Source organism: Heloderma suspectum, chromosome 1, assembly GCF_057233095.1.
Source record: "Heloderma suspectum isolate Gila_16-S chromosome 1, 16-S_ref, whole genome shotgun sequence".
NCBI classification, from domain to species: domain Eukaryota; kingdom Metazoa; phylum Chordata; class Lepidosauria; order Squamata; family Helodermatidae; genus Heloderma; species Heloderma suspectum.
This window is the reverse complement of record NC_139458.1, coordinates 103948861-103972361: the sequence shown is the minus strand read 5'-3', so window position 1 is coordinate 103972361 and position 23501 is coordinate 103948861. Positions and strand designations below refer to the sequence as shown.

Here is a 23501-nt window from a genome sequence, read left to right as displayed (position 1 = left end):
TCTTGCCTTATGTTTCCTTGAGCTTTGTCTCTCTTCTCCCAGCTATCTCGCTTTTTGGGACAGTAATTTTTTTGTCTTTCACAGTGTCTTCCAAAGACACTGAATCCTTCATTAACGATAGAAGTTAATAAATTAATTGGGGCTTGTTCTTCTTAGGATAGAATACAACATCATTAGCGTGCCTTCATTTGGTAAACATCCTCCTTCATGTAATTAATTTCTGCATTGCAGATCTTTGCAGCATAATCAAATCGAGGAGATCAGAGAAGATATATTCCAGGGACTGACTTCTCTACGTACCCTGTGAGTATATCCTCCTTACAAATGTGTTGGTGTTAAAGAGAAATATTAAAAGCTCACAGTTGTGTTCAGTATTGGCAGTCAAGGTAACTTAGCCAAAGCAGAGCAATCACTTGAAAAATAGCTGTCTGTCTTAAACTGTGTCCAAGGCAGCACTCCTTAATGTGTTTCATATTGTCCCTCTCTGTCCTGGTACTTAATTTTGGCATCCCCAACACATGTGCAGTCCTCCATCTTCCAAATTTAAAACAATACCTACATGGAAATGCACAAATCACTAAACTAGATGGTGTGCTGAAATGTAACCTCAGACCAGAAGGAGCCTTGAGATGGAATTTGTGCACCTTCTGGATTCTAAGGTCATGAAAGTGCCATAGTGTCAGGGATGGGTCCAAGCACCTTGAGATGTCTGACAGCTCCAGTTCTGAATCAGAGTTGGAACAGCTAGATCAGAGCTTGGGGGAGGGCTACATGGAAGCTAACGTAGGCGGGAGCCACCCTGAGGGGCATCACTGTGAAGCAAGCTTGGCCATGACTGCTGGCAACTTTCTCTACCCTCTGGTTTGTCTCCTCTGCTTAGAGATTGTTGATTAGTTGTTCAGGGCCTGGGGCAGTCTGAGAGTTTCCTTGAATCTGCATTTGTAGAGAGGCTAGTCTCTAGCAAAATAAACTAGTATTAGCCTGAAGCTTTGCCGGTTGAGGTATTGATTGGCAAGGGAAAGGATGATCCATTTCTGACAGCTTTCATCTCACCTCTCTGCCCAGAGATAGCGCCCCTACCCCTCCATGTCCTGGCAAAACCGGATTGTTGCTCAGAGAATCAAGTCTGTTTCTCTGGGAAACTTTTCTGTGGCACCAGGGAAAAGCTTGATCTCCAGAGTTCCCAGAGCCAGCCTCTGCCTTGTTATCTCCACCCCACCTCACAGCTGATTGGCTGTTTTTCCCAGTTTCCCTCTTTTCTTCCCCCTGCCCTTGCTACCTCACAGCTGACTATTCATCTTCAGGGCTGTGAGCTCCCTACCTCCACCTCCAGCCATGTACAGCAGCTCATCCAGAGTTGAGAATGAGGTCAGGGATGTCTGGCCTAGCTGGTCCCAAGAGATTCAGGGCCAGGACATAGCAATGCACCTGCTTGTATGTAAATCCCCTTGAACCAGTGTGACTGAGCATAACGTGCAGATACTGAAGACATGGAGTTCCATTAAATTAGTAGCGTATGGCTTGAAAAACCCAATGATTGCTTGGGATTCCATAGGTGAATGAAAACTCTGCCCTGTGTGAATTTAGTTAATTAACTGTTTTACAGTCTAGTATATTATGCAAAAAGGAACTGAACACAAGGAGAAATTAATTTGTAACATTATTCTCCAGTCCAGTCTGCACGTTGATTTTCAGAATGTTAAGTGGACTCTTCTTTCCTCAGCTTCAGCTCCCTGCAACTGCAGCTGTTGCTTATACCCCCACCCAAATTTCTAGAACAAATTCCAATCTTGTGTAGTTGAGCTGGTGCTAAACTGGAGGCCTTGTTTCCAGTTAATGAGACACCCTTAAGAGAATTCTTTAGAAAAAATTGTCATGATGACATTGTAAAATACAGTTGAACACAGTTATTTGTTTGTCAGAAACTTAGTGTGACCTTAAACATAATGTGATCACTGAAGTGCAAACAATAGCCTTTTGGAAGTGTCAATGTAAATCACTAACACAATCATATTTTTTAAAATTGCAGTGATCTCAGCAGAAACTTGATCCACCGGGTTTACAAGGAAGCATTTACTACTCTTGGTTCTATTATCAACCTGTAAGTAGGCCATTAGGACAGTGCAAGTTTCCAATTCTAAAACAGTGTCATTTCTTCTTCTCGAAAATCTGCACTCCTGTTTTCCATGATACTTTAAACCACCATTCATCCTGCATTTAGAAAAAGCAAAAACAACATGTTCCTGTCACGTATTTATTTATAACATAAATAAATAAATGTACAGGAAAGCTACCTACTCACTGGGCAGCTTGCTGAATGTCAGTGAAAACGGAACATTGCTTGGAAAACCTGTGAAACATAGAGTGACTTTGATCACTCTTAGGGATGTTGGAGGAATCTGTCTGGGGTGTGGAGCTCTCTGAGCTTTCATCAGCTCGGCCCCTTGGACTGCAGCATATTTCCCTGTGAGCTGTCCCGTCTTGATCTGCATCAAGTTGGACCAGTTCACAGATTTGGGGGGGGTGTTGTTTGGGTAAAAAGAAATCTGCACAAATTGCATGTGAAATTTGCATGATGTATGCAAATTTTGGTAATTTGCACAAATCACAGGCATAATTTGAAGCTGCAGTTTGCACAAATTTCTTTTTACGGAAATAAAAAACCCACCAGAAAGTTCTCAGATTTTGGGAAAAACCATGTGGCTCGGCCCACAAATGTGAGCCAAGTCAGGTACTCAGTGGGAGTCTGTTGATCCCAAAATGGGCCGGATTTCATAGCAATGGACATCCCTAGTCACCCCCTTATTCCAGGTCTCATGCGGAGGGGAATTTGTGCAGCTCCCAACTTTGCAGTAAACTAGGTTAAGTTGTTTTCTGTAACTTTTTTCCAGGGAACTGAAATCCTTTTGATATGGTACCTTAGCTCTTCTTATGATTTTAATGGTGAACTCCCTACAGAGCTTTGGCTATTGGGCTGTATAGAAATGAAATAAATAAATAAATAAATAAATAAATAAGGGAAAACAAGTACGATAAGATTTAAAATGGAGAGCAGTCACTGCAAACATGTTTTAGAGGGGCATTTCTGTATCTATGCTTTTCATCAGAGCCCTGCTAGATCAGACTAGATTATCTATCTAGTCCAGCATCCTATGTTGTATAGTGGCTGACTATATGCCACTGAGATGTCTACAAACTAAGCATAAGGGCAATCAATAGCCCTCTTCTGTTGCTGCTCACCAGCATTCTGCCTCTGAAACACTAGTCTGCATATAGCCATCTGGAGTGGAAGCCATTGGTAGACTTTTCCTCCGTGCATTTGTCTACTCCCCTTTTAAATCCATCTAAGCTAGTGGTCATCCCCACATCTTGTGGCAGCAAATTTCATAAATGAATTGTGTGCTATGTGAAATATTTCCTTTTATCTGGCAGGATAATAATTTTCATTGGATGACCTGAGTTCTAGTATTATGAGAGAGGGAGAAACACTTTTCTCACTCTCCACACCATCCATAATTTACCTCTCTTATGTTTCTCCTCCTTTTCATTTTCTCCTTCCCTCCCCCGTTTAGTGACTGCTGCATCTAGTTGACCAGTGGTATTGGGCAGCTGTGCTTTGCCCAACTTGATTTGGGCTACAGTTGCTGTGTCCTTGGAAATGGAGGCACCTGCAAGCATGGGGAAGTAAAGGGCATTGAAAAGCCATTGTCTAGATTTGCCTGTGGGAGGAGGTGGCTAGGTCTAAATTTGTTAATCTCCAATGAAAGCAGGAAAATCTAGAAGGCGGTGCAGTGAAGTGAATCAAGTGTTGGATGTCAAGCGAGGAGACTCTGGTTCAAATCCCTTCTCAGCCATGAAGCTCACTGCATGGCCTTAGGCAGGTCATCATCTCACACCTCAACTTATTTCTCAGGGTTGTTACGGGTTTACCCAGCCTTCCCCAACTGGACACCCTCTAGATGTGTTTGACTACAAAGCCCACTATCCTGAGCCAGCATGGCCAGTGACTGCTGGCTGGAGATGATAGAAGCAGTAGTCATACAGTTGGGGAAGGCTGTGTTAACCTCACAGAAATCACTGTAAACGTCTGGGAGGAATACAGATGTGATAATAAATGTTGAATGTGCAGTGCTGCCTTCACAACCAGTTGCAGAGGCTTCCACTCATGCAAGTGGAAGGCAGTGCAAGTGGAATGGCTGAATATCCATTTCATTTTAGATTTGCATATTTAAGTATTTAGTATCTTATATTTCCCCCTTGAGCTTGTTTTCTCTCACCATCCTTTTTTAGAGACTTAAGTTTCAATGCGTTGACTTCATTTCCAACTGGAGGCCTGAGCAGGTTAAACCAGCTTAAACTAGTAGGCAATACTGAACTGAAGGAAGCCCTGTCAGCAAAGGACTTTGTGAAACTCAGGTAAGTCAGTAACTTGAGTCTGAGTGCACATGCAGTTGTACTCTTTTGATTCCGCTTACTCTCCCAAAATCTGGTCAATTCAGTTAAGACGGTCATGTTTCCTGGCAATTAGCCTTATTGTGAGAGGCATCTTTTGTTTATAGGACTATGCTAGAAACCAAATAAATTTAACTGTCATATTGTTTGTAATCTGCCCAGAGAACATTACTTATTGGGCAGATTAGAAATGTAATAAATAAATACATTTATTGAAAATGGGTTTATGTAATGGCAATTAAATTGAGTGCTTTATATTTTACTCAAGGGGCAGAGACAGCCTTCTGTACCTGATCTGCCATTGTGAGGTTATTACTGCAGAGTTATTATAGTGGGACAAAGCTCCATTGTTCTGGACATACCCAAACTGAAATACACATTTATGTGGCTGACATGCCCAGTTCCCCAACCCCCCTACACCTCTTCTCTCATTCCTTTTGTGCCATAACACTCTCACCCTTCTTACTGAGCCAATGTTCTGGCCATTATTTCTATCAACAGCTGAAGCTATGCCCTTCCCAGGTCAAATGCCTCCATTACTTAACCTCCTGCCCTGACAGGCTAGAATTAGAGCAGCATGTTCTAACTCATCCAGCAGCAAAAGGGTGAATGGATGAATCTCCCAAGTTTATATGAAAAGTATATTTGTGCATTAAAATATGTCACTGAGAATAAACTGTCCGGGGTATGGCCTGTTCCAGAGAATGGCATTTTTAAATGCTTGCATCTTGGTCTTGCCCCAGGGAGTCCTTTCGATTTTTTAGGGAAGTCGCTATCTATGTCTAGGTCTCAAGGAAAGAGAGACATTTGCCCCAGACTACCCAGTGAACCTCAGAGCAGACAAGTGAATCTGGGTGTACTGCATTCAAATCCTTCATTGTAGTACGTTGATCCACACTTGATTTCTTCATATACAAAATACATACGTAGTACTTTGTATGGGAAGGGCCATAGCTCAGTGGTGGAGCACATGCTTTGCATGTGTAAATTTCCAGGTTTGATCTCTGGCATCTCCAGGTAGGGCTGGAAAAGTTTTCTGTCTGAGCTTCTACCAGCCACTGTAGACCATGCTGACCTAGATATATTGAGCTACTGTAACATTACTGAACTGACTTGCTATAAGGCAGCTTCCTGTGTTTTTTAGAGATGAATCTGCCCATTCACTTTCAGTCCCTCCAGCCTGAAGTTTTAAAAGATTCTTACCTTAAATTTTGTTTCGTATAGGTGTGTGTCTCTAGCTCAGTGGTAGAGCTCATGTTTTGCATTAATAATATCCCAGGACCCATCTCTGGTATTTCCAATTAAATAATCTCAGATACTGAGGCTCTCTACCTCAAGACATTATAGAGAACTACTGCCAGTCTGAGCATAGCTACACTACAGACGTAGAGTGGATTAGCAGTCTTGCCAGGGAGTGTAGCATAGGTGAGGTGCATAGATGAATTTAACTTTGGAGGATCAAAGATGTTGCTCCCAGAAAATCTTAAGATAATATTTACCGGTTTCAAGATGTGAAGAGGGAGGGGGTAGAGTAAGAACCTGTAACAGACGTTTCAGTTGACTACAATTCCCAGGATTTTTTAGGTGACGTTTGTAGTGTGTAAATGCCCATAGATATATAAACCATCTAGCTAAGTACTGTTGTATTTGGCTGGCTTGTATAATGCAGCTCCTGACACTTGGCCATGGAAGCTCACTGGGTGACTTTGGGCTAGTCACAGACTCTCAGCCCAACCTACCTCACAGGGTTGTTGTTGTGAGGATACAACGGTGAGGAGGAGGATAATGTAAGCCGCCTTGAGTTCCTTGCGAGAGGGAGAAAGGCGGGGTATAAATGCAATAAATAAATAAATAAATAAATAAATTGTAAAACATTGGGTATACCTGCATATTGTTTTTGGTTCAGTTAAGCCTCTGAGCTACAGTTTTGTATCATGATCAATGAGGAAAACTATTTCTCCAGTGGCCAATGTTTAGACTAGATGTGCAGTTGATTGGGGAAGGTATGTGGGGTTGGACAGCACCACTGCTGTTTTGATTCTTCACACTTTAATCAATGTTAATTGCTTATCATTGCTTTACAGCAGGAAATCCTTTAAAATATATATTTGGCTGCTCTTTCCCTTTATCCTTTTTATTTTTATGCCTCTACATTTCCCCCCTTTTTCTCTTACACTCTTAGGAGAATGGCTGGCTGTAAATTTTTAACATTGACATTGCTCACCATAGATTTGAGGATGTAAGGACAATTGCTGAGTGGAGTGAGATTACCCAGAATATCGTAACAGTGTGCCTCCAAAGTGCATTTTTTCTGCTTGGTATACTATGGCAAGCAACCTGTGTGTACCAGCTTCTGATACATGAAGATCCTCAGAAGACACCTTGCTTTGTGTTCTCTCCTTGACTGTGGTCAGTCCAATAGAGATGAGGAACAGGATTCTCTTCGTAGTTACACCTCTCACTGGAAGTTCCTCTAGGCTTGGTCTGTCCACACCATCTGGAAATTGGCTGATGCTTTTTTATTCCAGCAGGCGTTTAGAGAGTGAGGCACACTGTTATAAGCTTGCAAAGTATTTTATTTCTGAGCAGTAGTGGTGTGTTCTAGTGGTGATATTTTTAATTTGTTTACTTTTTAGCGGTTAACTGGCACTGCTAATTTCTATAGGTATAAGCTTGCCTCCCCCATCCTGGCATCCTCCAGATGTGTCAGACTACACCCCCCATAATCTCCAGCCACTGCAGTTGTGCTGTTTGGGAATGATGGGAGTTGTAGTCCAACACATCTGGAGGGCACCTGGTTGGGAAAGGCTGCCGTAGCCAATGTGACGGGATATAAATACAATGAAGTGTGTGTTTGGCCCCTTCTTCTGGATACATGAATCTGTCTGGCATGTCATCATGTTGGTTAAGACAGAGGTACAATGCAGGCAATCCAGACTTGCAGCATGAAGGATTTCATCTAAACAAGATGAACAATGAGAATGACAGGTGTGTGATTAGCATTGTGCTCGCCTGGGAATTGACTTGCACAACAATGTTGCTCTTCAGGCAACTTGATGAGTGTTCATTTCAGTATGCACAGGTAATAACATGATTGCTCGTAACATCTTGTTTGCCTTAAGATGACAACATTTTAACATAATGTTGGACTACAACCAGAGTACTTTTCTTACCTTGGATCTTATATAAAGCTGGATTCATAGTACTGTTGTCAGAACTTCCATAATTTCTCTTTCTAGTATGAAACCTATTCTTCAGGAAATCTCACAATTAATCATAAGCTTGTCTTTATTAGAAGGTATTTTAAAAATGAAAATGGCCTCCAGCTTTAAGAGATGCTACAGCTTTTTTTTTTTAAGGAAAGAAAAGCTGTGAGTTAAAATGTTCTGCTGTTCTTGATGACTTTTCAGATCTCTGTCCGTTCCATATGCCTACCAGTGCTGTGCCTTCTGGGGTTGTGACTCTTATTTAAACTCCAATGCTGAAAATTCCAACCACCAAGATCAGAGTCGGTCAGTTGCACAAGACCGAGGTGAGTCTTCTGACAGAACAATAGTGTGGACAGGTGGTTGAAGCTTAGGGGGATCTAATGGTGCTAAGAGGAGTATGTGGTGTTTCAGTTTATCCTATTTACACAATACACAGAGGGGGCTTTCAGCCTGTGCCAGTGCATGAGGCTGGTCAGGATCCAGTCTATACATTTTACCAGCCATGATTTGACTGTGCATGAGTGTAATACTTATTTGCCTCTCTTCCCAGTTGTGCTCTGTATCACCAAAGCAAGAGCACAGAAGCTGCTTGCTGGGTCTGGCTTAGTATTTCACTTTTATGTCTTGTAAGAATTGAACTGCATATTCCAGGACGGGCTGTACCACTTAACAAGTAGGGGGACTGCATGTTTGGATACATCCCCATGTCAAAAACTTTCTGCCCATTGATAGTTAGCATATTCAAAAAAATGTCTAGCCCAGACTTCTCCTTGGCATGCTGTTTATCTATTTGGAACTTTGAAAAAGTGTTGTGGGCACTAGCACAAAATGGCTGCCATACAGATGTGGCAAGGATATAAATTAAATCTAATAAATTCAAACTGGTTCCTCTTGAATTTGCATGATTTTACATAGGATCTAACCAAAACCATAAATCATAGGTCACCTGTGTATCCATATATGTGTTCTGTGATTTGACAGGGTTTTTGTTAGCATCCTGTCTAAAAATCATGAAAACGCACGAGGATCCATGCCTTCCATGTTTTCGTGCCATGGTGGCATTGGCAAGGGCTGGATCTGTGATATTTACTGCGCAATCTATAGACACCAATGTGAGCTTTAATTTGATGGTGGGTTTGTGTGTGTGTGTGTGGGGGGGGGGCAATCCTATGCAAACTCAAGAGGATCCATTCTCATACTAGATCCAACTTTAACACAAACCACATGGACAAGGAAAGTGTGTTATGTGTAGAGGTGCTATCGAGCAATGAATCTGGGGGATCTAAGATGGCCACATGGAGCAGATGGGAACCAGGTAGCTCCCATAAAAATGCATCATGGGATGACTGATGAAGTTGCTGGTGGGTGAGGGCAGTGAGGGTCTTAAGGTACTACAGCAGGGGTGGGGAACCTCTTTCAGTCTGAGGGCCAAATTTAGTTGTGTAGGAGCATTCCAGTGGTGAGTGGGACCAAGTTAAAAGGGGTGGGGCCAAAATAAAAATATACCAGCATATTGTAGCTTAAAACTCTTACTGCCAGGAACTTGGCCTTAGGAGAGGTATTTCAACCTTTTAGAATGAAAAAGCCTTCTAGAATGTGAAAAAAACTGCACAAAAGCCAGGAAGCTACCAAATGATCTTGGCTGGGGTAAAAGGGAAGGGCGCCTGCCCTTCTGGGAAAGCCCAGGGGGCTGGATTGGGACCCCAGGAGGCTCAGGTGTGGTCCTTGGCCTGAGGTTTCTCACTCCTGTGCTATGACATGGTGCCATGTTGGTGATGGTAGATTTAGTATATCCACTTGCAAAGTAGAATTTGAAAATGCGTGTTTCACTACTGGATGAAACTGAATGACTAGTATTAAGCATCACAGTGCTGAGCAAAAGAGCAAAGTGTTCCTGTAGTCAAGCAGTTGCAAAGAGCAGGTAGAGTTTTTGGAGCTATGAATGCAACATACAAAATGAAAATAAACCCTACAACAAGGTAGAGGAGAAGTTTGTGGAAACCTTGGTTAGGGAAAAGGTGCTAGGATGCTAGAATGGAGAAAGGACAGATGAGAGGCTAGGAGAAGAATGGATGGTGTATAAAACTGAATCGGCAAGGCAGGCATTGATTCCTGGTATGAACAACTGTTTTCACTTTAAATTCAACTGCTCAACTGTCAAGGTGCCAAAATGCTGACTTCCTGAACTGTGATAGATTAAAAGATGGTGGGGAGATATTTTCTTAGGCTCCCACTGTCTCCTTACATAGACTCAGGCTCCCTTACACCCATTCCACACCCGCAATTTGAGACCATAGTGACTACTGCTCTGTTGTGCTATGATCTGTGATCTTTCATGCTCCAAATTTGGAGTGGGGGCAGGGCAGGGCAGGGCAGGGCAGGGCTTCCACTGCATAGCTATATAAAATGCATTTGCAGCCTTCTTGCAGATAACTTATTGAGAATTAGGAGTCCTATCAAGAGCATTTTGCAGGCTTCTCCCCCCCCCCCAGCTTCTTGATTATGCTATTTAAGATATTTTAATTTAATAAGAAACAAAAATGCCAGTTACTAGGTTGCATGTTTTAAAATATATAAAATCCATCAAGTAGCTTCATATTTTAGTATTTCTGTAGGCTAATCGTCTGTCTTTTTAATCTAGGTGCACCAGATGCAGATGATGTAAGCAGTGATGAAAATGAAGAACTTGGTCAGACAATAATTCACTGTACCCCCACAACAGGTAAATGTACTTCTCCCTGCACCACCTTTAAATTTATGCTCTGAAAGTCAAACTTCGCTTTGCATTACAGGTGTTGGATTGAATTGTGAATAGAATTCATCAGTCTGGTAAAAGTGTAGTTTCCACTAATTGTAGTCTAATAATACAGAAAGATCTAGGGGATTTGGGGTGAATGTACTGAAACATTTCAACAGGGTATTAGAGGAGACTGTTTTAAAAAGCTGGTTTTTAAAATAATTTGTAAGGTGAATATACTTTAAAGACGTATCAGCATCACTCTCCTGTATTTTATTTATTTATTTAAAATATTTCTAGGCTACCTTTCAGGGCAGAGTGCTGATAGCTGTCAGTGAGAACCCTTCGCAGTGAGAATGCCCCTTCTCTAAGGCCTTTCTCACCCCAAGCAGGAAACACCTTCCCCATGCACAGTTACGCTGCCAACAGGACCTTTAAGGCTCAGGTCCAACCCACACTTAGTCCTCTATCTGCGAGGACACACATGTTTATAATATCACCTGTATTGTTTCCTTTATTACCTTCCCCTTATGTAGGGGGATTTGGTTAAACAAATAAACTTTATTAATTACAGCAAATAAGTTGTTGAACAGTAAATAAGCAACTCTTAATGGTTCTATTAATGTATGTTCTCTCACACACCATACACCAGATCACACTCTCAAATCAAACACTTCACAATCACCACAGACTCTCTCTCTCTCTCTCTCTCTCTCTCTCTCTCTCTCTCTCTCTCTCTCCCTGTTCTAAAACCTTAACACAGCAATTCCCTATTTCTGATTCCTGTCTCTGTTCTAAACCCTGTCTGACTCACACAAGGACAGCACCCATTTTTTATAGCACACACGCTTCACCACCCCCACTCACTCAGCCAATCGTCTCACATATGCAAATCCACCATTCTTCCTGTCACTCATCCCATTCTCACTCTAGAGATACTCACCGTAACCATAGACTTATAACAGGAACACATGATTATATTTGCAGTGTGTGTGTGTATGTAATGTCACACTGCCCTTGGTGACCCTCTTTACTGTCTACCTATTGTCATAGAATCACAGAGTAGGAAGGGACCTTAGAGGATATCTAGTCCAACTCCCTTCTCAGTGCAGGATCTGCGAACACAGCATCTGTGTCCCGCCTCTGCTTACATACACCCAGTTCTTACCATAATCTACTTCTCTGCAATTTCCACCCATTGGTTCTAGACCTGCCCTCTGGCGTAACACAGAACAACTCTGCACCATCTTCTGCATGGCAACCCTTCACATATTTGCAGACTGATATGATATCTCCCCTTAAGTATCAATTCTCCAGGCTAAACATATCTTTCAACTGTTCCTCATAGGATTTGGTTTCTGGACCCCTCACCATCCTAGTCACCCTTCTCTGGACACACACCAATTTGTTAATGTCCTTCTTAAAAGGTGCGGCCCAGAACTGGACACAATACTCCTGATGCAGCCTGATCAGCACAGAACACAGTGGAACTATTAATTCTCAAGATCTACGTTTCTGGTTATGCAGCCTAAGATTGTGTTAGCTTTTTTAGTAGCTGAATCAGCCTACTGGCTCATGTTCAGTTTATGATCAACTAAGACACTTGGATCCTTCTCACATTCCATGCCAGGTCTTCCCCATCGTATTCTTATGCCTTTGGTTCTTTGTACCCAAATGCAGGACTTCACATTTATCTCTGTTAAATTTCATCTTGTTGGGCTGTCAAAATAGTTTGAGTCTTGTTTCTGGCTACCCATCCCACGCCATCTGCAAACTTGATAAGCATCCCTTCTACTCCTTCATTCAAGTAATTTATAAAAACATTGAACAACACAGGGCATAGGACAGAGCCCTGTGGCACTCCACTTGAGACCTCCCTCCAGGTTTATGCAGAGCTATTCAGTCATGACCACTCTCTGGGTATGGCTGTTCAACCAGAGTGAATCCACCTAACGGTAGTATCGTCCAGCCCACATTTTACCAGCTTGTCAGCAAGGATATCACAAGAGATTTTTTTCAAATTATATGCTGAGATCACGAGTTGCTGTGTCCATAGCATTCCCATAATCTACCAGACTAATAATTCTATCCAACAACGAGATAAGATTGGTCTGGCATGAATTATTCTTGATAAATCCATGCTGGCTTCTGTTAATCAGCACGTTCGTTTCTATATGCTCACAAACTGACCACTTAATAATCTGTTCAAGAATTTTGCCCAGGTTCAACATCAGGTTGACTGGGCTGTAATTTCCCAGATTCACCCCCCCCCTTTTGAAGATAGGAACACTTGCCTATCTGCAGTCTTCTGCACCTTACCCATTCTACAAGAATTCTCAGTGATTGTAGACAGCAGCTCTGAAATAACATCTGTAAGGGCACAATCTTATGACCACTAGTCAACGGCTGGACGGCCATAAGATCGGTCGGTTCCCAGGAACCAATCTCAGAGCTCAAGGTCAGTTCTCAGAGAACCAACCTGCACCCCCACCCACGCTGCCCAGCAGGCAGTGCAGATTGGCCCCGCGCTCGGAAGAGCAGTGTGGAATGGGGGAAACGGAGCGTTCCTGGGGGCAGGGCGGTCGGAACTGCCAGTACGACACTTCCTATGTGTTGTCCAGCCACACCTTCCAGCGCTCTGAAATCAGCTGTCTAGCTGCAAAAGCAGGGCAGTGGGAGCACGGAGATGTGCTCCTCACCACTCTGCCCACCATGCAGTGGATAGGCGGTTGCCCCCAGATTTGAAGGCAACTGTCAATCCCCATAGAATTACTCTCTTAAGCAATTCATCTGGCCTTGAAGACTGGAATTCACTGAAATTACATAGGGGTTTGCTAAGCGTCTTCTTACCTATCCTGGCCTGTAAGTCCCTTCTTATACTGCGTTTTCTACTTTTCCCAGGCCAAATACAATTCCCCTTGTCATCCTTCATGTAGCTTCTGTCTCTTACTTTCATGCAACATGCTGGGCATTTAGTGCAAATTCTTTGTCACCTGGCTCTGATCAGGGAGTGATTGTGTCCTGTCCAGCTATTGTATCTATAACCATGTTAGCAGCTGCTTGTGTGTTTCTTGCCTTGAGGCTTCTGGTTAATCTTTTACATCACTATCATCATGTTTAGACATCCCAGTTCCTTCTGCTTCTGTAAATTGGGCTACTCCTCTCGTGGCTTTGTTAGCAGGTGCAGGGTAGTTTCTGTAGTCCTGTCTGGGCCGGTATCGCCCCACCCTCTCTATTGAGCAGAGGAGGAGAACTTTTAGATCAGTGTCCCCCAACCTGGCACACTCCAGATGTCTTCTGGTTTCTAAATTGAAATGCCACATAATGAAAATCTGCATATGCTGGTAGAGCCAAAGCTAATCCCACTATAATTTCACCAAATGCTGCAGTGTTACACCAGGAGAAGGTTGACTCCATGTTTAAAATATGGGAGCTGAAGCTTCTCATAGCAATAAAGTCAGCTTAGTGAATTAATGAGGCGTCACCTTTTTTTCAGTTAGGAACCAAGACATGATTACTTGTTTTTCACGTTTGTCACCTGCCATGTTTTGACCAGCCTCTCCTATTGAATCCCTCTGGAATGCCCCCCCCCCATGCTCTGACTCATGGCATTTTGATTCACCATGTCCACTTCACTCAGAAGTAGTAGAGCCAGAGAGTCAACATCTTCTTCTCCATCTCCATATTTTTCTTCTTTATCTTCTTGTCTTTTGGAAAGATGCTCATTTTATTTTACTTTTAACCAATCAAGCCAATCCCTCCTCTTTTAAAAATCAAATTGTGCTTATTTTCAGATATCCTCTTCTATAATAGTAGTAGAATTCACATGGTGCAATAAAACACACACACCCTGTGCTGTAAAATGACATTTGTTGGTACGGTAATCCGTTGTGAGGATTTTTTTTATAACTGGAAAGGCACAGTATGTTTCTTAAATAAAATATAAATAATATACCCCAGTGATGGCAACGAGTCTCCTGCACTTATTTATTTATTTATTTATTTATTTATTTTATTATTTAAAATGTTTGTATCCCACCCTGTATCATTAAGATCTGAGGGCAGCGTACAGATAAAATAAATTTAAACAGTATAAAACAATAATTTAAACAGCTAAAAATATATTAAACCATTAAACAAGCTGATACCAATTAAAATCTAAAACAATAAAACAGTTAAAACAGTGTGCTATATTAGGCAATGCATTTAGCCTCTAAAGGCTTTGGTAAAAAGCCATGTTTTTACTTGGCACCAAACTGAGACCAATGTCTGCGCCAGTCGAGCCTCCAAGGGGAGGGCATTCGACAACCGCGGTGCCACAGCAGAGAAGGCCCTCTCCCACTGCTGGGATGCAGAGGAGGGCCCCTCCAACAGATCTCAGTCCTCAGGCAGGCATATATAGGGAGAGGCGCTCCCTCAAATATTGCGGTCCCAAGCCATTTAGGACTTTAAATGTCATCACCAAAACCTTGAATTCCAACCAGAAGCATATTGGCAGCCAGTGCAATCCCTTTAAAACTGGTGTTATATGATTTTTACGAGATGTTCCAGTCAGTAGTCTAGCTGCTGCATTTTGCACTAGCTGCAACTTCTGAGTCGTCTTCAAGGGCAGCCCCACATTAAGTGCATTGCAGTCTACTTGCATACATAAACAGTTATATGCTTCTGGTTTGATAATCTTTTCTACCTGCACAGCTGCTAGATGCCTGGTACCAGGCTTGAATCGAGACAAATAGGGCTTGGGTGTCTCCTTGGTTGGTCTCCATCCTTGATTGTTACTTGCTGTTGTGGGAAGGGAAGGGTTGGTGGTATTGTAAAGACAGCACACATCTCTGCAGGAACTGTGGAACAGGATAGATTATGGGAGCCCTTCTCTGGTCTTCAACATGGCAACCTACCCAGGTTTGACATTGGAACACCCAGAGTGTAAGGGGAAAGTCTAGCTTGAAAAGAGCCTTAACTACTCCCTTTTTAGAAGTCTGCTTATAGTTACAGTTTTTATAGTCTTTTTGCTACCTTTTAGTCTTTAAGGGCACAATCCTATGGCCGCTAGTCAGCAGCTAGATGGCCATAGGATAGGTCGGTTCCTGGAGAACCAACCTCCACCCCCTCCCACGCTGCCTCGTGGGCAGCAGGATTGGCCCTGTGCCCTGCGCTTAGAAGAGTGGCGTGGAGCAGGGGAAACGGTGTGTTCCCAGGGGCGGGCCAGGGCGGGGAGGTCAGAAGTGCCAGTACAACACATCCTGTGTGTCATCTGGCTGCCCCTTCCCATGCTCCGAGGTCCGAAATCTGCTCTTTAGCCACAAAAGCAGGGCAGCAGGAGTGGGGAATAGATCCGCTCCTCACTACTCCTCCCACCCTGCACTGGATAGGCAGTCACCCCTGGGCTCGGAGGCGACCATCAATCCCCATAGGATTGCTCCATAAGTAGGCTGACCACATTTCCTTGAGACAAAAATGGGATATTGGGATGACAAAAATGGGACGGGGTTATGTAATATTCCATATTCATGAAAAAGTAAGACGATAACACAAGTTTTATTATATGAACATAATAAAACCACAATATAACAAAACAACTGCAGCTCTCTTTGTGGTCTCTCAGGCTATAAGAGACCTAAAAAAACAACCTAAACTCACTGCAAAAGAACATGGAAAGGGGGGCAAATGAATAACACTAATTTATTGCATATACACCCCCAAAAACACTCATAAATATACATAAATAAAAGACAAATCTGTATGGCATACCACACTGAACACTCTAATGCAGGACTGCAGTGGTCAGACTGCAAAAAATCATAAACATACACCAAAAAGAAAAAAAAAAGGAATGAACACCCTGACTGCTATCACAAGCCGGTACATGCTAATGTCCCACCGGAGAGTTCCACTGTAATTAAAAAAAATAGCCGACAGCCTGTTGAACCGAAATATGAGTCTGAAAAGTCCGAATCAAACTGAATGTAGGTTAGAAAGAATCTCTATGGGTGGAATGATGGTAGAAATAACAGTAAGACTCACCCTCCTGGCTCTCACACGCTGAATGGGGCTTAGCGACTGCCTCTTGAATTCCCCGCCACTGCAGACAAGCAAAGGGGCGGTGTCTGATCGTCGCTAGCTCAAGAAGCCTGGCCCTGACTGGATAAAGTAAATGGAACTTCCTCTTCCGTCACCCTAGTAGTTTTACGGCATGCTTATGATAAACGTGTTCAGTTTTTTACAAAAAAATTAAAAACGGGACAAAATTGACCTTTATATTAAAATGACGGGACGGTTGGGAAATTAAAAAAATGGTACTGCCCCGTTTAAAACGGTACATATGGTCAGCCTATCCATAAGGGAACAATCCTATGGACACTGTCTAGAGGGCCATAGCATTTTTCAATTTCTGGCAACCAACATCAGTTCCCAGAAATTGCGCTCCCTGCCCCTTCCCCCAACCCTCCCCCTTGTAGCCAGCAAGTTTCTGTCCACACTGGCTATGTCTCCATGCTTGGAGACAGGGAAATGGGGGTGGTCCCATGGAAGGGGAGGAGACTGTGGAAGCCGCATTATACGGCTTCCTATGTGCCACATGGCCACCCCCCACTCCCACTCTGAAGCTCCCTGGCTAGCCCGGCGAATCGCCTGTCTAGCCAAAAATGCAGGGTGGCTGGAGCATGGAGGCAAGGATCACCTCCGTGCTCCAGCTGCCCTTCATTGGACAGACGACTACCTCCATAGGATTGTGCCCTAATTTTTATAAAAGATATTTCTTTATTGTATTTGTATTTTGTTTAAATAATTTTTATATCTTATCATACAGTGCACTGGAATGCACTGGCTGAAGGGCAATTTAGAAATATAAATAAATACATATTTTAAAAATAAAAACCAGAACAGGACTTGTAAAAAAAAAAAATAGCCTTTCAGGCTTGATTATGCTTATATTCCATATAAGTTGATTATGTGAAGCTTTATTCAGATGTGATGTATTTTGCTTTTGTTTCTATGAACGTTGTGGTCCTTCATTTGGATAATTATCACTTCAAGGGCATTTAATTAATAAGCAGCTATACCTGCATGTCTTCATGTTCAAAATTGCTGCTGCTGTGCCAAATTACTGCTAAACACTGGCAACAGCAGCAAAAAAGCTGCATCTCCCCTTTAAAACAAGGCATGCAGTGTTTTAAATGCAAGTCATGCTCCCAGAAGACCTGGAAGAGAGCCATTAAAGCAAGGTGTGCGCTATGTGCATTGTTTTAAAAGGGAAATGTGACGTTTTGCTGACACTGCTGCCAAAATTTGGCTCTGGTATTTTGGGGTGGGCATTCCAGGAGCTGCAAAACAAGTCAGTGGCCACATGTGATCCACAGGCCATATGTTGCCCACTCCTGATCTAACTTATGTAGAGTTTTGAATGTTCTTTCCAGAAACAATGCAGGTATTTTACAATAGTGATAAAATAGGTTATGAGTGTCAATCATGGTTTTTCTTACCACATAATTTATTTATTTTTTTTACTGTTTTTAGGTGCGTTCAAGCCTTGTGAATACTTACTAGGAAGCTGGATGATTCGTCTTACAGTCTGGTTTATTTTTTTGGTCGCCTTGTTCTTCAACATGCTTGTCATGTTAACTATATTTGCTTCTTGTACTTCACTGCCTTCCTCCAAACTGCTCATAGGCTTGATTTCAATCTCTAACTTATTTATGGGGGTCTACACTGGTATATTGACGTTCCTGGATGCAGTGTCTTGGGGAAGATTTGCTGAATATGGTATCTGGTGGGAGACTGGCAGTGGCTGTAAAGTTGCTGGGTTTCTGGCCATTTTCTCTTCAGAAAGTGCCATTTTTTCTCTAATGTTAGCTGCTATTGAGCGGAGCTTATCTGCAAAGGAAATCATTAAAAAGGGCAAATGCAATAATCAAAAACAGTTTCGAATTGCAGCCATTATTGCTTTCCTCTGTGCATTGGTAGCAGGATGTTTGCCACTTTTCCATAAGGGAGAGTATTCCGCATCGCCTCTTTGCCTGCCCTTTCCAACAGGAGAAACTCCCTCCTTGGGCTTTACAGTTACTTTAGTGCTCCTAAACTCATTAGCATTTTTGCTAATGGCTGTTATTTATACCAAACTTTATTGCAACTTAGAAAAGGAAGACCTCTCTGAGAACTCACAAGCCAGCATGATTAAACATATTGCTTGGCTAATCTTCACCAATTGCATCTTTTTTTGCCCTGTTGCATTTTTCTCCTTTGCTCCACTCATTACTGCAATCTCTATTAGCCCTGAAATCATGAAGTCTGTCACTCTGATATTCTTCCCACTGCCCGCTTGTTTGAATCCAGTCTTGTATGTGTTCTTCAACCCCAAATTCAAGGAAGATTGGAAATTACTGAGATGGCACATCACCAAGCGGAATGGGACCGGAACAGTTGCTGTAAATACGCAGGGTGGCTGTGGGACACAAGATTTCTACTATGACTGTGGCATGTATACACATTTGCAAGGCAACCTTACCGTGTGTGAATGCTGTGAATCACTACTTATATCCAAGCCTGTACCATGCAAACACTTAATAAAATCCCACAGTTGTCCTGCTCTGACAGTAGTGCCTTGCCAAAGGCCAGATGGCTATTGGTCAGATTGTGGTACCCAGTCTGCTCATTCTGATTATGCTGATGAAGAGGACTCTTTTGTGTCGGATAGTTCAGATCAAGTACAGGCCTGTGGACGTGCTTGTTTTTATCAGAGCAGAGGCTTCCCGTTGGTCCGTTATGCCTACAACATCCCAAGGATTAAAGATTGAAAGACTTTACTGCAAACCATGTGCTAAAAAAGGAGGAAGTATGATGCTTCGTATAGACTTTGCCTGTTTCAACCTTTCACCTGGAAGCACTTTTATAATCATCGTTTGATGTTAGTTATAAACAAAGAGTATAGGCAGTAAATATCTTAAGCTATGTGTTTAAAGTAAGAGCTATTGCTCTTAATGTAAATAATTGGAAATCCAAAATTTTTAATCCAGTTTTTTTTTACTCTTTTTCCAAATAATTATATATTATGTTCTTAGGCTATTTTTCCATGTTTTTATCCAATTGTAACTTACTGCTTCTGTTGTGATGTGAATTCTGTCAACTTTTCCAGTTAAGCACAGTGCAACAGAAAGCTATAGCTAAGCAGGGAAAAAACCTGTTGCTAACTTTTGTATAGCATTTCTGACTGAATCTCAGGACAATTTACTGCAGGGCCAAAAGACGGGAGTACACTTCCCATATGCAACTGTGAGACAAATACAGGCAAAACTTGCTATTTTTTTTCATAATTCAACTATGGCTTAATTTGTCTGGAATAAAAACCTTATTTCAGTATAAAATACTTATCGTGCCTCATAATGGATTCTGGATGGTTTTGCATAACAGTCTTTATCTTCAGAGTACTGCTTGACAGCAACTGGGAATGATGGGCTTTCACATCCTGGACAAACATCAAAATCGGATTTGCCAAACTTGTGTTGTGTTGTCCTGTGGCCCCAATCTATATTCCCTTGATGTCTAGATCCATGCTGGATTTCTTTGCCATTACTGTGATTCTGTGGCCTCCAGTGTGTGTATGGAGCACCGCACAAATGGGACTTAACTTCTTCTCATCTTCAAGTTGGAGAATATCTTGCACGCATACTGGGTGCATGCAAGAGCATTTTTAACATAAAAGAACAGGATGCCCCCCACCAGTATATAAACTCCATGGATGGAATTCAGTGACTTTCTGAGGACTCTGCAGCATCCCTTTGCGCCCTCAGAAGCTGCTCCAGAGGTTTGGGGACCCTCAGGAGGAGATTTTCAGGGGGCTACAGGGAAGAGGAGAGAGAAAGTCCCAACACATTAACAGGCACATTGGAGAGCCTCTGGGTTTTTGGATTGTGCTGTGTGTCTTGTGGCAATGAAAGAAAAGTCATGTATGAGATAATAAATTAACAGCTGTTGAGCGATAGAAATGAACTTGTTGTTCAGGAAAGGAAATATCATTTGGGATGAAACCACGGTATTGTCTAATGGATAGAATAGGCCTAAGTTAGCAAGTGTATTTGGAGTGAAAGAGATTAGGATGTTCGAAGACTTAAAAATAAAACATGAAAGGTGCCCTACAATGTAGGAGCTTCTGCTTTGCTGCTATTTTACAGTAATATGGAAATGGGCTATCTTTCCTTAAAATTGGAGGGGAGGAGACAAGGGGAATAGTTACATCTTAGATTTGAGGGCCTGATCATTTCTTAATTACAAGGAGTGAACCTTGTTATTGCCCTTAGTTTGAAGTCTGAGCAGTATACAATTATGAATGCACGGTCAAACTAAATCATATTTTTTGAACAAACTGTTAAGTTGATAGCAATTTCACTGCCATACCAGAAATTCTGGCACATTTTTACTAAGTATTTTAAGCGAGATTGCAATTAGGAAAATTAAACTGTACATAGTGTGCATAGACAGATATTTTTTCCTCTGTATTGTAAATTATTTGATAGAATACATGATGGGAAATGTGGCTTCAGTGCATTTTGTTAATTAAAGCTACCTCCTGAAATATAGCAGCTGCCAGTAGCAGAATGTCTAAATTGTGGTTTATATACTTTTTTGCATTGTAAATAACATTGGTTGTACATTGTTGTTGTAATAAAACCAGACGCTTTGTAAATCAAAATTATTTAGCTTGTACAAAATATGGGATGCTATCATTCTTGTATACTGTAATTTTTGTAAGCCTAAATCATTCATAGTAAAATCAGAAAAATTGAGATCAAGAGAGAGAAGTATTATAGAATGTTGTGTTATTCTTACTCCTTTTAAATTGGACTTACAGATTTAATGTGTTTCTGCTGGAAATATTTAATGAGTGTACTGTGCATGAGTGGTGCTAACTTAATAATGTGTCTGTATAGTTCAAAACAAAACAAACCCTGCCCATATGAAATGTACTTCAGATGCCAAAACCAGCAAGTGTGATTATACTCATATAAATATTCACTCTAAAATGCAGGGAGCCGTCTGTTCTCAGATCCATACCATACACTTGGATCTTTTTGCTTTACAAAGGGGATAGCATTGTGTATTCTGTATGTGCAGGACTGCTGTTTTTACTGGAGTAAATTGGGAAATCTGCCTAGTGTAGCAGCTCCATCTGTACATGCTGAGTCCTGTCCGCTTTCAAGAAACGTTTGGATTGGGCAGTAGTATGAAATGAATTTTACTTACTTGCTGTCTCTATTTGTACAGCCACCCCATCACACACATTCTCTGGGCTTCTCACAAAACAAATACAACAACTAAAATCCAATATAAAGTGATAAAAACTGATTAAAAATAACAATACAACTAAAAGACAGGTTTAAAATAAGAAGGCTAGACTATAAAATGTGGTATTTGAAAGGCCTGCATAAGCAAAATGGTTTTCACATGACACAGAAAAGATCAGTCTCTGCTATGCATACAGCAGAGGTAGGCAAGTCATGGTGCTCCAGGTGTAGGACTACAACTCCCATCAGCCCAAGCCAGCGGTGAGGGATGGGAGTTGCAATCCAACATCTGGAGGGCCACACATGTTGCCCCCCCCATGTACAGTTTGTGAAAGGAGATTTTACTAACAGAATTAAAGACTGGTAGCACAGTTGTATGGTTTTGGGAACTAAGAATTTAAAGCTGACTCAGCAGGATTTCCAGAGGCCTAAATCTAACGTAACATTAGCGGAAGAAATTATTCCACTAGCAGAGCTCTGCTGCCTTTTCCCCTTGCACAAGTGCTAGGTAAACCTTTGTAAAAGGGTTTGTAAAGGTAAACCTACAGTCTGCAAGCGACTGCACAATGTCATTTACACTAGTTGAATGACACCATTGGATAAAACCCAAAGGGTTGAAACTTGCAAAAAGAAATTTGCTGTTTTTCAGAAGGGATTTTAAACACACATACCTAACTGAACTGAAAAGTACCTTTGTGCAATTCATCAGGTGTTACTTACACAACTTTTGCTTATGTTAGTGTGGTTTTCACGTGAAATGAAAGCAGTTTCTTCATCATTGCTTTGCAAACTATATCTTTGGAGTATAGATGGTGTTTAGCTCTACAATTTAAAAAAAACCCACACTAAATCCTCACAAATGTGCAGAAATTCCTGTGTAAAACAAGAATTTCTAGGGGTGGCTAACATTAATAGACTATTGCATGAACACTAATTTTTCAAATAGAATATTAGGGGAAAGCCTGCAGTTAGTGCTCTTATTGCACAGACAAAATTTTAAAGGAGTATTTTCACATTCTCATGACTTTTTAAAAGTTCAAAATATTTTTAAAACCAATTTCTCCAACACACTCAGAGCTTGATCTTGAAGACTTTAGTCTTTGCTGTTTAGAAGAGCAGAGAGCACAAGTAATGCTATGAGGACTTAATGGCAAACTAGTAATGTGCTGCTTCATTCTCCCACTCACACTACTGCATGGGCAGAATAACTATTTAATTCACCCTTCCCCAACCTGATGCCCTCCAGATGTTTTGGACTACAGCTCCCAGCATTCCTGACCATTGGCCATGCTAGCTGAGGCTGATGGGAGTTGACGTCTGAGATATCTGGAGGGAATCAGGTTGGGGAAGGCTAATTTAGGGTGCAATCCTATTGAGATAATTGGCAGCCTCCCAAGTCGGAGGCTGCTAAGGATCCAATGAAGGGTGGCTGGAGCACGGATGCAATCCTCACCTCTGCTTGGGCGGTCCTGCATTTTTGCTAGACCAGTGATTTCACCCATCTAGCTGCAGTGCTTCTGAGTGGGAAGGAAGGAGGCTGGGGCATGTATAGGAAGCTGCATAAGGCAGCTTCCCCGATCCCTGCCCCAGGGACCACCCTCTTGCCCCCATCTCCACACTCCATTTCGGAGTGCAGAGACATAGCTGGCACAGAGAGAACTGAGTCGGCTATGAGGGGGAGGGGGGGTGCAGTTTCTGGGCTCTGAGGTCTGAGCCCTGGTTCTGACCTCAGATTCCAGAAAACAAAAAATCCTATTCTTCCCCCCACCCCCAAGGTGCCATCTAGGGGACATAGGATTGCTCCCCATAAGGTGGTAATCACATTGT

The 23501-nt window shown here is 42.1% G+C and overlaps 1 protein-coding gene across 4 annotated transcripts in view; it reads left to right on the top strand.

Annotated features, from left to right (window-relative positions):
* Positions 1-21403, top strand: part of LGR4 (leucine rich repeat containing G protein-coupled receptor 4) — a 145824-nt gene extending 124421 nt beyond the window's left edge. For all 4 annotated transcript variants that reach the window (XM_084852719.1, XM_084852690.1, XM_084852699.1 and 1 more), the window contains 6 exons: positions 232-303; positions 2030-2101; positions 4291-4416; positions 7863-7984; positions 10303-10383; positions 17914-21403. In XM_084852719.1, the coding sequence (XP_084708845.1) occupies positions 232-303; positions 2030-2101; positions 4291-4416; positions 7863-7984; positions 10303-10383; positions 17914-19190 (1750 nt within the window). In that variant the 3' untranslated portion in view covers positions 19191-21403. The remainder of the gene's footprint in view (positions 1-231; positions 304-2029; positions 2102-4290; positions 4417-7862; positions 7985-10302; positions 10384-17913) is intronic.
* The last annotated feature ends 2098 nt before the right edge of the window (positions 21404-23501 follow it).